The sequence below is a fragment of the Myotis davidii genome, unplaced genomic scaffold (genome assembly GCF_000327345.1).
Source record: "Myotis davidii unplaced genomic scaffold, ASM32734v1 scaffold217, whole genome shotgun sequence".
NCBI lineage: Eukaryota > Metazoa > Chordata > Mammalia > Chiroptera > Vespertilionidae > Myotis > Myotis davidii.
This window is the reverse complement of record NW_006290034.1, coordinates 308,198-322,396: the sequence shown is the minus strand read 5'-3', so window position 1 is coordinate 322,396 and position 14,199 is coordinate 308,198. Positions and strand designations below refer to the sequence as shown.

At 49.0% G+C, this 14,199-nt stretch overlaps 2 protein-coding genes across 4 annotated transcripts; one reads left to right on the top strand and one right to left on the bottom strand.

The window, feature by feature from the left end:
- The first annotated feature begins 52 nt into the window (after positions 1 to 52).
- ACOT13 (acyl-CoA thioesterase 13) lies at positions 53 to 3,887 on the top strand. Its single transcript, XM_006762918.2, has 3 exons — positions 53 to 297; positions 1,115 to 1,299; positions 3,188 to 3,887. The coding sequence occupies exons 1-3, from the start codon at positions 220 to 222 to the stop codon at positions 3,342 to 3,344; spliced, it is 420 nt and encodes a 139-aa protein (XP_006762981.1). The 5' UTR covers positions 53 to 219; the 3' UTR covers positions 3,345 to 3,887.
- Positions 3,888 to 5,857: 1,970 nt separating this feature from the next.
- LOC102774674 (chromosome unknown open reading frame, human C6orf62) lies at positions 5,858 to 14,193 on the bottom strand. 3 transcript variants are annotated; one of them, XR_001513707.1, is made up of 6 exons: positions 12,616 to 14,193; positions 10,333 to 10,509; positions 9,145 to 9,267; positions 8,473 to 8,607; positions 6,775 to 7,198; positions 5,858 to 6,458 (listed from the first exon to the last, which is right to left on the bottom strand). XR_001513707.1 is itself a non-coding variant. In XM_006762917.2 (5 exons), the coding sequence occupies exons 1-5, from the start codon at positions 12,742 to 12,744 to the stop codon at positions 7,073 to 7,075; spliced, it is 690 nt and encodes a 229-aa protein (XP_006762980.1). In that variant the 5' UTR covers positions 12,745 to 14,193; the 3' UTR covers positions 5,858 to 7,072. The 3 variants fall into 3 exon arrangements, 2 of the variants coding, with proteins under 2 accessions (XP_006762980.1, XP_015418866.1); XM_006762917.2 differs by having other exon boundaries at positions 5,858 to 7,198; XM_015563380.1 differs by having other exon boundaries at positions 5,858 to 7,198; positions 13,923 to 14,193.
- Between the last annotated feature and the right edge of the window lie 6 nt (positions 14,194 to 14,199).

Below are 14,199 nucleotides of genomic sequence, written 5' to 3'. Positions count from 1 at the left end.
GGAGGCAGGAACGGCCGGCGCAGGGGAGGGCGTCACCGCGCATGCGCGCGCGGTCCAACGGGGCGCGGAACGTCAGTGCGCGAGCGCGGGAGGCGCCCCGCGGACGGATGGCGCCCCGTGCGCGTCCTCTGCGTCCTTGCGCGTTTGCCAGCGCCTGGCTGCCCGGCGCCTCCAAGGTCCAGTGTTGCGCGGGGCCCGGAAGCCCGCGGACGTGTCACGATGAGCCTGACCCAGAACCTGCGGGAGGTGATGAAGGCCATCAGCGGGGTCCCCGGTTTTGACAAAGTTTTGGAAAAGGTATTGGAGGCGTAGCCGCGGGTGGTGATGCCGGGAGACGGGCACCGCGCTCATCTCGCCCGGTCCTGTCGCTGCGCCCGCAGCTCAGCGTTGCGATCGCGGTGCCTTAATGGAGCGCCGTTGGGCGCCAGGACAAGGGCGCAGGGGAGCTCATGTGATGGTTCGTGACTGAGTATGGTTGTCGCTCGTGGAGACGGCACTGCGCGGCCTCAGAGCCGGAAAGGACGGTTGCGCGACCCTTCCGGGCGGCCCGCGGCGCCGGAGGCGGTGGACAGCGCATTCCGGGCGCTCCCGCAGCCCGCGGGCATCGGTGCCAGGAGCTGCGGCGAGGCAGCAAACGGGTGCTAAGCGGAGGGTTTGCACCTAAAATGAGCTTATTGCATAACTTTATTAACTCTAGTAACTCCTTGAATTACGGAATTTCTTCGTTTGTTTTTAAAATTGTTTTAAACCATTGGTTACTAAGTAATTTTAAAAATGACCCTGTGCAAAATCTAGGGAACATCCAAATTCAACCTATAATGGACTAGCAGATCCCAGGGGCCAGCTGGCTTCGTTGGTGAATTTCCCAGGAGACAGTAAGAGGTGCCAGGCCGCTGTGCATAACACAGAATGTTGCATTTCTGCCAGGAGTGGAAACTAGCAAAGACTACTATTGTTTTTCCCTGTATGTTCCTTTTTCTTTAAAGTTTCCATAAGGGTTAACTTCTGTCCGAGAGAGATGGGTAAGATTGACTTTCTGGGTCGCCTTTTCTAGGGTGACTCAGGGTAGTCCAGGCCCCACAGGGTGCTCACCATCCTTTCCTTCCGCATCCAGGTGACGCTGGTCTCGGCGGCTCCTGGGAAGGTGACCTGTGAGCTGAGAGTGGAGGAGGAGCACACCAACAAGCTGGGCACGCTCCACGGGGGGCTGACGGCCACACTGGTGGACAGCATCTCGACCATGGCTCTGCTCTGCACGGAGAGGGCCCTGCCGGGCGTCAGCGTGGACATGAACATCACGTAGGTAGCCGCGCTGCACTGACTGGAGATTTGCCCTACAGTGTTCTCGGCCTCGAGTCTAGAAGTAAAGGAACTAGTTTCCAGGGCCAGTGTGTACCAGTAGGAAAGGAAGGGACCTAAACATTGGAAAAAGCAGCCCTAGCAGGTTTGGCTCAGTGGATAGTGTCGGACCACAGACTGAGGGTTCTGGGTTCGATTCCTGTCTAGGGCATTTACCGCCATTGTAGGCTCAATCCCTGGGCCGTTTTGGGGGGAGCCAATAGATGTGTCTCTCCCTCTCCCTTCCACTCTCTCTAAAAAACAAAGGAAAATACCCTTGGGTGAGATTAACAACAAAATTTTTGAAAAAGCGAACATTCGGCCCCTAACACAGATGCTGGTGGGAAAATCACCAGACTCATGGCTTCTGTTTCCCAGTCCTGACGCGTGTTCAGGACACGTACAGGTTGAAGGGAATGCAAAGAAAAAACGGAGAAACCTCCATAGAGACACCTCTCCTTGTGACAAGGTGACCACAGATAGGGTGTCTCCGAGGCGCACAGACAGGCTCTGCAGGTTTGCCTGCCCAGTGTGGGAGCAGCACCCCGAGGGCAGGCTGCCACTCCCTGGAGAGCATGCCTGCAGGGGTCACACGTTCCCAAACGTACCCGACTCTAGCGACTCAGCTCCAGCGCTAACCAGCAGGGCTGCCCCGTCCTGTCCAATGGAAGTGCAGGGGCCAAGGGTGGAGTTTCCAGACAATTGCTTTTGCCTCCAAACTAACATGATTTTTTCCCCAGGGGACTGGCAAGGGTTAGTGTGGGAAAGCCAGTGTTACGGGACATGAGGGCGATGGAAATGCAGTTACTAGGCGTGTAAGCAATCCAAAGTGTTTTTATCAGGCTGGCGCGGCATTCTTTTCACTGGAAAGAACCTAACGTGAGGGTGCAATAAGCGGATCCAGGGTGAGAGGCACGTGTTCTTTTGAGATGAAGATGACGGAGATGTCTGCCTGTCGTGCCGATGGCTCTGCCTTCAGAGTCTGGAGCAGAGGCCTTGTTCCAGCTCTGCTGGGCACAGTCTTCTACCATCAGACAAGGCCGCTTTCACAACCATGGCGAGTTTCTAGTGAGACGGTCTTGGCCTTTCAGAGTCTATGTTGACAAAAGTTTTGGCCTGAGCTTCAAATACTGGCGACTTCCTGCCCCCCTGGCACAGCTCAGTGGTTGAGCGTCGACCTATGAACCAGGTTATGGTTCGGTTCACATGCCTGGGTTGCAGGCTCGCTCCCCAGTGGGGGCAGTGCAGGAGGCAGCTGATCAATGATTCTTTAATCATTCATGTTTCTCTCTCCCCCCGTCTCCCTTCCTCTGAAATCAATAAAAACATTTTTTTAAGTGAGTCCCTTGAACAGAAACTAGGACATAGTCTCGAAGATACACTATAGATATTTCAAAAATAAATGAATGACAATTTGTGAGTACAGGTGGGTTGGAAGTGTCTCTTAAAATATGTACACACAATTCATCACCAGGGCTGTAAGGGCCTTGTATTAATTCTAGCCCTTATATCGTCATCTTAGAGTTGAATAAATACTTAACATCAACATGACACGACACAGACACCAAGTGATACTTCACTCAGCACGTTCTGCAGACACCTTCCACCAGCTCCCAGTCCATGTGAAGTGGGAAACAATGAAAAAGGGGCAGTGGAGGCAAAGACCCTTCCTCTCTTTATGGGAAAAGAAGGCAGTGTGGGTGAGGACCACCACTCACATCGAAGGACAGGAGGTTCTCTGGCACGGCTACTTTCCTCCTAGAAATAGTTCCGCACAGGAAGGCTCTTCTGCGTGCGCACGGCTTTCCCTTTAAGAACTGCTGTTAACTGTGTGTCGCTTCCTTTCCAGGTACATGTCGCCGGCGAAAATAGGCGAAGTGGTGGTGATCACAGCACAGATCCTCAAGCAAGGGCGGACGCTGGCCTTTGCCTCCGTGGACCTGACCAACAAGACGACCGGGAAGCTGGTCGCTCAGGGCAGGCACACCAAGCACCTGGGGAGCTGAGGACAAAGGCCTCCCCCAAGGCGGGGGTCGAGTGGGGCGACTTCATGTACCTCCCTAATAAACCAGCACAACCAGCAGCAGCCGAGAAATAGTGTTTTCAGGGGAAAGAACAGAGACCCTGTGGGACAGTGGGTGGCTCCTTTTTTCCCCTTAAATCATAAGCCTCTTCAGTGTTAGCCTGTAACTGTATGTATGCTACTGGGATGAAAAATTCTTAGCTGTGTTTTGAAAATGTAGGCAAAGAAACGAACAGGGCCACTTTGAGATAGGATTACCTTAAAACTGACTTCTAATATTAAGCTAAAGGAGAAACAGAAATTAATGGTTAATCCTTTTCAGCTTTAAAATGCCGTCTTACATTTCATTTTTTAATTCCAGTTTCGAGATTATGGAATTTCAGCCCTGCCCGGTAGCTCATTTAGTTAGAGCATCGTTTCAACATGCCAAGGTTGTGGGTTCGATTCCGGTCAGGGCACATACAAGAATCAGCCAATGAAAGCATAAGTGAGTGGGACCAGTCAGCTTCTCCCTTCCTCTCGCTCTAAAAATAAAGATTATGGAACTTCAAAGCAGATTGAGTGATGAGGCCTAGACTAGTACCCAAGAGAGCTGGAGGCAGAGCACAGATGATACAAGAGCGCGGTGTGCTGCCCGTCCGATGACATGTCACGGGACTGGCTTAGTTCCCACTGGGGATGGGCATCCGTTAGCCACTTTTCTGGTGCCTAGAATAAAACCCTGCAGGTTTCCAATCTCCCAGACTGCACCGCATCAAAAGACCAAGTTCACAAACGGCTCAGTCCATCCTGCAGTCCTACTGCCTATGCCATGCTTAGCATTTAGACTAGATGTTGAGACATGGAGCCAAACGGCTTAAGGAGGTTACTCATCAGTAACCGACGGAGGGCTCTTCCTGGCCACAGACGGCTGGCCCGTGTGAAGGGAGACTATACGGAATCACTCCCCACGGCCATGGCGGTCAGGGCAGGTTATGGCAAAAGGCGCCCGCACCCTCCTGAGGAGCAGAAACAGGACACCACCTCGGACCTCAGAACCCCCATCAGCTCGGCCAGCTGGCAGCCTCTGGGAAGGGTGTAAAGTCACTGGCCAGAATGCAAAAGCCACACCTCGCCAGGAAGAAACTTCACCAGATCAAGATGAGAAACTGTCCTTAAAAACTGGCCTGTACTCGCCTGGCCAGGTGGATTCCATCAGGGCACATGCCCTGGGGACCTGCAGGAGGCCGCCAATGATTTTCACGTTTCTCTCCCTCTCTGTCATCAATAAGAGAAAAATAAATTTTTAAAAAGTTGACCTGTATTCGTCAGCAATGCCAAGGTTGGTTACGGTTGAGGACCTGTCCCAGTCAAAGGTGACCAAAGACCTAACAGCCCAATGCATCGAGCCTGGACTGCAGGGGGTTAAACACACCACCAAGGGCATCCTTAGGACAAGGGCCGAAGATGGCACATTCAGGTGTCACCGTCACACTCCTGAGCTTCATCACTTTCCTGGGGGACCTACGCCTAAGCCCTGAGGAGGAAGAAACCAAGATGCACCATGAGGCGCCACCAGACTCAAAGGTTCAAGTACATGTGAAGTTATGCAGAAAGACAACAAACAAATGTGGCAAAAGTCAGACTGCATGTGGGTAAAGGGCACACGGGAGCTTTCTGCAAAAGTTACTCTTGTAACTTTTCACAATCTATTCTACATAATAAAAGCCTAACATGCAAACTGTCCCCACGACCTACAGATCCCTATGACATGACCGCTCCCTATGATGTGCGCTGACCACTAGGGGGCGGTGTGGCGCTGGCAGTGGAGGGTGGGTGGCAATGGAGGCGCTGCTGGCCCCAATGACAGCGGGACCAAGCAGGTGAGTGGGCAGCACCAGGCCACGATGGGTGCAATTGGGGCCGATTGCCACAGACAGCAAACCTCACAGCTCCCAGGCCCTGAGGGAACCAGGCGGGGCCCAATGACTTAGGTAGCAGGGGCGCTTGGGGGCCCAGGTGCTGCCCAGGGCCCAGAGGTCAGCTGGACCTGCCCTTCCACGCCAGACACTCGTGCTTCGACCTCGACCGCCAGCCAGGCCTAGGGACTGCACTCATGCACCGGGCCTCTAGTTCTAAAAAACGTAAAACCAATGGCTGCTGAAATGTAGAACTCGTTGAATATTAGCTAACAAGTGTAATTCATTAGAGTAAGACAGTTGGGAGCTTGGGCTCTCTGGAACCAGGCAGCTGGTTAAACCCTCCATACTCACCATGTGAGCTTGGGCAAGCGTCCACTTGTCCACGCAGGGCTGTCAGAGACTTAAGGGCAAGAGCCTGGAACAGTGCCTGCCCATGGCAAACACAGCGTCATTTCATGATTACTATTCTTGCTGAAATTACAAACCCAGTGGCTGGGTTTTTTCTTCTGAATTTGCTCTGTAGCTGGGGACTGTAACCCTCATGGTCATCAGTAATGCCTTCCCAGAGCCCAGGAAAAAAAGTTACCACTTCACGTGTGTGTATTACCTGAACAGTCAGGGAACTTCACCTATTTTATTTAGGTTTTCATTTTTTCAAATTCCAACCCAAAGCTAAATACAATTGGAAACCAGTAAGCACTGTTTGTTCCAAAGGAGTAGGATCATTCAGATTTACTCCAGTAAAGTATGCAACCCTTAAGCAAAGCTTTTCTTCATTTAAAAGAAACAAAACAAAACAAAACAAAAAGCTATACAGTAGTCTTTCCTGTTCATTGCACAAGATGAGTTCTGCTTTTGTAACGTTGACACTCGGTGGCTTTTACAATTTAAGATTTTAACTTCAATAACTTTTTCCTACTCCCAAAAAACCCTTTGTAAGTTTTTCTTAAGGATGGTGTAGAAACCAGTATTTCTGCACAATTCACTGGAATTTTTTTCTTTGTAATAAAAATCTCCTCTTTAAAACCAGAAAAGAAAACGAAAACCAAAAGGCAAGTCCTCTACCTATCCTGGCTTCTGTAGCTACGAGCGAATCGGGTTGACAGCTGCGTTAGCCACTCGAGGCTCCAGATCTGCTTTCCTGTGTCTGACTGTGTCCACACAGAACACTTTGTAACAGCAGCCCGGAAAGCGATCTGGAAATAAAACACACATTTATGAGTACCAGGAAGCAAACATGGCCCAGCAAAATAGGAGGCAAGAATGCCTACAAGTGAGATGCTTTTTTCATTTAAGGTTTCTTTCCTGTGGTTGTGTTTTTTTAAACAACCACTTCTGGTTATTAGAACGAATCTGACGGTGCTCAGGATCAACGGTGATTAGAGCAAAGCTATGAAGTTTTTCAAATGTTATTTATACCTGTTACATTCCCTTCTCACCCTCTAAATACTGATGACAGATGCCAGAGAGGCAAAACCAGCACCAATGGAAGACCATCAACCATGGTATCACCTGGTGCCTTCAGACACATCGGCATTTCAGTGTACATAGTCCTTCACTTCACATTTTAAGATGCTGACGCAGTGCAGCAAAGATGCCAAGCATCCTCTCACACAGTCTGTGCAGAAGACATTGAATTTGTTAAGTTCTGAGATACAAATGATTAAAAAAAAAATCCAGGATGAACAAGTTTCAAAATGCATAGTGTTCTGTGCATGAGTCCATTTTCTTTAAACTCTAGAATAAAGTGGTAAGAAAACAAGAAAAAATTGCCGCTGCATCTGATCGTCTCCACTTGCTGGTCAGCACTCTATTCGGGCAAGTAAGGGTGCAGGTGATCCTCCACGGTGCCAACCGCCCAGTGGGTGAGCTGTTCCTGTGGCAGGTAGAGGCAGATGCTGCATAACTTGAAGATTGTAGCTTTGTTTTTTGGAGTCTGAAAGGGAAAAGTTTTAATATTCTTAATAAATAAGACTTCAACGTAAGTGCTCGATTGCTACAGGAGGTCGATCTCCCTAATTGATTAAGCACTTATGGACACGGCGACAAAGCACAGAGTGATGGTTCCTAGCCATAGACAGGGACCCTGGGCGTTCAGAGCTTTGCCACAGGAAATACAGGAAAACAGGACGTGTGACGACAAAGAAACGTTGGAAGGATGTAGGCAGACTCAAAGAGAGATCAGCCGTAGACTAGTCGCTGAAAGTAATCGGGGTTAAAGGCATTTCATGGAGACAGATTTGAAGAGAGCTGAGTCATGCTTGCATACAGAAAGACAGCAGACGTGGTGAGAGTAGAAGCCAGGGGGGAACAGAAATGGTAAAAAATAAAAGATCTAAGCGCGAGCACATATAGAGAAAAGAACCAGAAAAAAAGCCAGCGTTACCAACCAGATCCACGAAACTCTAAGAACTACATTTAAAAAGTTGGATTTAACCATCTAACTTGGGGCAAGTGTGCTAGGTGCTGTCACACAGCCGCCAGATGAATCAACCAGACCTGCCTCAGAGCTCACCTTCCTGTCACTGTAGCTCCTCTAACAAGGGCAGAAGAGAAAACAGGTGGCTTTCCTGATTCCTGGCGTCCGTATGTATGAGGTTGATATTTAAAGTGAAAAAATGTGCCAGGCCCTGGCTGGGTAGCTCAGTTGTCTAGAGTGTTGTCCTCATACACCAAGGTTGCGGGCACTTACAAGAATCAACCAATGCAAGCATGAAGTGGAACACATAGATGTTTCCCCTCGCCCCCTCCTCTATCCCTCTCAAATCAATACATGAGAATTTAAAAAATAAAAAAAATAACTTTTTAAAAGCACCCCCGCCTGGCCCTTGCCAGGTAGCTCAGTTGGTTAGAGCATCATCCCAATACTCCCTGGTTGCAGGTTTGATCCCTGATCAGGGCACACACAGGAATCAATCAGTGGGTGCATAAGTGGAACAACAACAACAAAGTCGTATTTCTCTTGCTCTCCCTTCCTCATGCAAAAGCAATTAAAAACAAAAACAAAAAACCCCACCCCAGCCAGTTCTAATATGCAGCCAAGTCTGGGGACCAATGTTCAGGGTGAGGCCCAGGAGATCGGCTTCTGTTCTTTAAATAACTTCAAAAACAATGCAGTGATGAAGGGGCAAACAGATCAAGTCACTCGCACAGGAAGCAGTGTGATAATCAGTGAAGGGTTGGAAACAGCCCTGTTTGGTCCGTGCCCACCTGCAAGTGCTGCCTGTCAATGAAGAGAAACACGGACTGGTTCGGATTGTTGACAACAATTCCAGTCTTGTCCTTGCGGCTCAGTACATGCAGAAACTGTTTTTCATAGTCACCGTGATGAAACTCAAATTTAGCCTAATTAAAAAGCACAAACACATGTATGTAACCATACCACAATCATGTTACACGACGTGACACATACATACAGTTGTGCTATTGTACATGCTAGCTGACACGGCTACTGAATTAAAACGCAACTTGAAATTCAGTTCTTCAGTAACACTCGCCACATTCCACCAGCTCACTGAGGCAGTGACCAGTCTCTCGAGACACGGAGCATCCTCTTCCCCTCCCAGTGCTGGCGCAGGTCGGTCTGGCACCTACTACTCAGGAGTGTGTGGTGCCAACTGCACCCATGACCACCCCCCCCAAAGCCAACAGGCCAACCTTAAAATTCAAGCCTTCCTCTGGCCATAATCACAAACATACTGGGCAGCTGAGAACCACCTCATTCTCAAGAGACTCCACAATTCAGTGCTTTTTCAACATTCAAAGGGATGGAAGGGACTAAAAAATATTCATTACGAAGCATAGCCCCAAGAATTTCCTAAGTCAGACCCTACCAGGAGTTTTTCTTCAGGTGCTCACCACACTTATTTCAGAGCAGAATACCTGAACAGGCCTAAAAGGCTCATCAGATCCCTTCCACCTGGAAAACAGGAGACAGACAATTTTTTCAATGTCGTTCCGAGGCCAAAGAATGAAATCCATCTCCTGAGTACAGCCAATCACGTCCTATCAGGTGACAGAAAGAAAAAAGGAAAAAAATCACTTTTATAGAGACATGGCTGTAAGGAGCAGATTCACAAATTATGCGGCCCGACTATAGAAACACTGCACAGTGCCAGGGTCACTATGTACGATTTCATTGAAGAGGCGGCAACAGGACCGAATTCTAATTCCTGTCCAGTCCAGTCCCTCAACCAGGTGCCTCCATCAAGACCTGAACTCCCCAGAGCAGGTGCAGACTCCACCTACGGCTCGCGTTCTTTGTCTTTTTTCTTAATCCCTGAATGTTTATTCCCACCCTTCAAAATCAGAACTATTCCCTCGCGGGTTTGGCTGAGCGGATAGAGCATCGGCCTGAAGACTGAAGGGTTCTAGGTTCGACTCTGGCCAAGGGCACATGCCCAAGTTGCGGGATCGAGCCCCAGTAGGGGATGTGCAGGAGGCAGCCAATCAGTGATTCTCTCTTCCTCTCCCTTCCTCTCTGAAATCAATCAATACACATTAAAACAAACAAAAACAAAAAACCCACACAATCAGAACCATGTAAGCAAAGGCATCTTGGAAGATCTAATATGAAGCCGTGCCTTCCTGTTACAACGGAAGGCTACTGTTGCCAGATGCTGATGGTCCTCCTGGCACAGGACAGCACAGTCATGTCCAGCGGCCATCAACCTCTGCCAGACCAGCACTCGGTCATCTCCAGTCTCCCCCGATCCTGCCACTATAAGGTGGGGGGGTCAGGGGTCTCTTGTGCAAATACGAGGAGTAACATCCAATGAGTTGCAGAAGTTCAGAAGGTTGGCAGCAACAGCAGTTATCTTCTACTTTAAGTTTCTTATTTATTAGAGACATGTTATTCCCTCGCACAGGAAACCCAACGAATAGTAAAAACATTACAGCATCACGCACACCTTGATGAGCATAATCCCACATAAGAAAAGCTATCCATTTGCAGTCAGCTTTTAAAGCGAATCATGGCCGCAGTAACTACACATTCTTGGAGGGTTGGCGTGCGGTGCGCAAGGGGAACTCACTATAACATACGAAACCCAGACTGAAAGCCAAGCTCACCCTTCTCATAGACTGGTATCGAGGAGCGTGGAGCTGGACCACGTCCTTCTGTAAAAGCTCCACGGAACTCTCCAAGGAGTAGCTGCAATCCCGCACGCCTTTCAGGATATTTTCCTCATAGTTATTTGTCATGACTGGTATAACCTCAGACACTTCAAAAAGTGCCGATTTTTTCTTCTAGAAGAAAAAAAAAAGATGTTATCAACCCACTGATAACACACTGCCTTTTAACACTCAGTCCATATTACAATGTCACATACCTTCAATCTAACTCAGCAAAATTCTTAAATGAATTTTTGTGCTGAAAACACTGATTATCCTTCCCAAACCCCCAACCCCAACCCATCAGAATGTTTAACCACATGGTTTTAGAGCATCATGTATCCATAGCAAGTATTTATTTTAGAAAATACTTTTTGCCGTCGTCAGTTTGGCTCAGTGGATAGAGCGTCGGCCTGCAGACTGAAGGGTCCCAGGTTCCATTCTGGTCAAGGACACAGGCCGGGGCTCTAGGCTCAATCCCCAGGGGGGGGCATGTGGGAGGAAGCCAATCAATGATTCTCTCATTGATGTTTCTCTCTATTTCCCTCCTCTCCCTTCCTCTCTGAAATCAATAAAAATATATTTAAAAATAAGTATTTCTTAAATGCTGTGAGAAACAAACACTAGCATCCCTCAGGTTAAAAAAAAAGTGATTTACTCTTGATATAATTTCATTTAACTGCTTCTACAAACAGCTACATTAAAACCTCAGCAATTTAAAGACAAAGCTATTCAAAACAAATGAACTGTTTTACTCCTTAAAAAGCTCAATTTCCATTATTTCTTTAGGATATTACATAACTACAAGTGTCAATATTTGAAAGGGGGAAAAAAGTTGACCAAATTCAGTTTCAAATCCTCTCCATTCACAGGATAAAAACAGGTTTTCTCAGGTTTAAAGAGCCAGATGGTACAGTGGATTGAACATAAAGATCAAATCTACCCACTTACATCTTGAATTTGTTTCTAGTGAACCTGTATTACAATATAGTCAACTAAAATCTGATCTTATCTATTCTTTAGTCAACTTATTTACACACACACGAGCGAGAGAGAATGGAGAAGTGACTCTCTGGGACTCCCCAGCCTGGGAGCAGTCACTCAAAAATGACCACTTCTAACGCCACCTGCACCCTGTACCCTGCAGCAGCGAAGGGCTTTCCCACCATAACCTTCAGGAGTTAGGAGGGTAAAACCTCGGAACTTCCAAATATTAAATAGATATGTTAGGATTACACTTCTGGCCCTAGCCGGCTTGGCTCAGTGGATAGAGCGTCAGCCTGCAGACTGAAGGGTCCCAGGTTTGATTCAGGCCAAGGGCAGATGCCTGGGTTGCAAGCTCGATCCCCAGTAGGGGGCGTGCAAGAGGCAGCCGATCATTGATTCTCTCTCATTATTGATGTCTCTATCTCTCTCTCCTTCACACTTCCTCTCTGAAATCAATAAATATATTTTTTTTAAAAAAGATTACACTTCTGATCTGAAATTAGCTCACAATTTAAGTGCAAAAACCCTACATTTCCTTATATTCATAAACTAAACTCATGTCAAATAAAGATTAAGAAACTGTCATTACTTTAAGCTGCAGAAAACTACTCATTATTTGCTATTTAAGTGTGGAATTCTGATTAAGGCCAAACATATTTACACTTTCTATTTCATTTTTAATTTTAGTAAAATTCTTCACTTCTACACAAATTAGCCACGAGTATGTAACTGCTCCTGACTGACTGTGCATTCCATCTGCTTCAGTGCACGCACCAGGGAAGGTGCCTGCATCCTGGCCCGAGGAAGCAGCTGCTGGGAACATTCTGATTCCAACTGACCGCTCCCAACCCACCTACTTATATTACAGGAGGCCGTCTCCAAGTCCAGGGTCCACTCTGTGACCCCCCGTGCAATGTCCTCTGAGCATCAACGAGTTCTACAATGCTGCCCACCTGTGACCACTCTTTAGGCCAGGGGTCCTCAAACTACGGCCCGCGGGCCACATGCAAATACAAATATTCTATTTGTTCCCATTTTGTTTTTTTACTTCAAAATAAGATATGCGCAGTGCGCATAGGAACTTGTTCATAGTTTTTTTAAAAAACTATAGTCCGGCCCTCCACCGGTCTGAGGGACAGTGAACTGGCCCCCGGTTTAAAAAGTTTGAGGACCCCTTCTTTAGGCTGACAGACCCATCACTGTCACAACCTACAAAACCACTCTCGCCACTTCCCGTTAAGAACCGTAAATTACCTTCTCCTTGAACACAAAGGCAATGTACATCTTGAAGTCAAACTGGTCAGCTAGGGATTCTTTTTTCTTCCTAAGCTGAGCGCGGAGTCTGTTCAGAGCTTGTTTCTTCCGGGAGTTCGGGTCCCCCATTTTGAAATACAGGGGGTACTAAAGCCTTTGGAAATTGTCGCTAAACTATGGGCACTTTTTCTTAAGACTCAAGTACAACAGAAACAAGTCATTTCCCCTGCTGATAGGATTGAATGGCTAAAGTCACAGTTGCAACCCCAAACGGCCCCTCTGGCAATGTGAGCAGACTGTCATGCTACAGGGTCATGAGGCCAAAGGTGCTGCCCAGTCATGTTCGGACAATCTCGTTTGGGGCGGGATGGGAAGGAGGAAGCGGAGGAAGGAAGGAAAGAGAAAATACCTGAACTAATTTTTGGGAAAACACATCTGGCTTAAGGACCAAAACAGAGGCTTTGGGGGAGGGAGAGGGGGCGTGGAAAGCCTCTTCTCAGGATGTAGGTGTGCAATTAACACAGCCGGCACCGGTCCGATCCCAGCCCATCCGGACCTTCCCCTCTGGTTAGAAAAGGGATGATAAAAAGGTGCAGGGAGGGGGAAAGGGTGATCCTTGCTTTCCAAATACCAAAAATGAAAAAGAGGAAGAAAAAAAAAACCCACAAAAAAAACAAAACAAAAAAAAACACCTTCCCCAAACACCAAAACAGGGAAGGCGAATGAAACTGAAATACCCAATCGGATTTTACCCAGCCCGGCCCATGGCTGCAGAACCTATCAGTTCTTCGCTCTCTCAGGCTTCACTATTGCTACGGATCGAAGGTGCCGGCTAGTGATTACTCTTGGTGGTGAGCAAAGACAACAGTGCAAAATCGGTCGAGAAGGAGGGGGGGAGGCCCAGGGTGTCCCTGCGATCAACTACAGTGCATGCCGGGGGCGGGCAGCTGTCGCCCACAGGAGCCAGGAGGAGAAACCGCGGAGTCATGGCCAACTGCCCCATCACCCACCCCACCCGCGGGCGGCCGCGAACGCTGCTGCCCGGGACCATGATGGCAGGGGCGCGGGGTCGAGAACACGATGGAGGATCGCTCCGGCTCTGCGGTCGCACAGCACCCCGAGCCCTGCGAGGAGCCCTACATGCCCCGAGGGGAGCCTTGCCTAGGGCTTCGTCCCGACCCAGACCGTGGGCATCGCGGAGGCGAAGGGGGCGGGTGCTTCTCCCAAATCCAGGCCGCGCCGGGGGACCACCTGCTTGCCGCCCCCCAGGCCCCCTGCCCGCTCGGCCGTCAGCGGCGGCGACTCACTCGCACCGCGGGAGGCACCGGGTCGCTCAGGTCTTCGCTCATCGCCTCGGGGAGACCATTCCCGCCCGGGTCCAGGAGGCGGGGCAGGGCCAACGGGAAAGGTCAGCGGGGAAAAACAAAACAGTTGTGTTAATATTAATGACTTTTTGTCAGGACGCCCACCCCACCCCCCGAAAAATGAAATGGAGTTCCCGGATTCGCGCGCTCACGTTGAACAGACCATGTTTCCCGAGTTTGGATGGTGCAGGGCGGGGTCGCGGGCGGGCCCTTAGCCGCA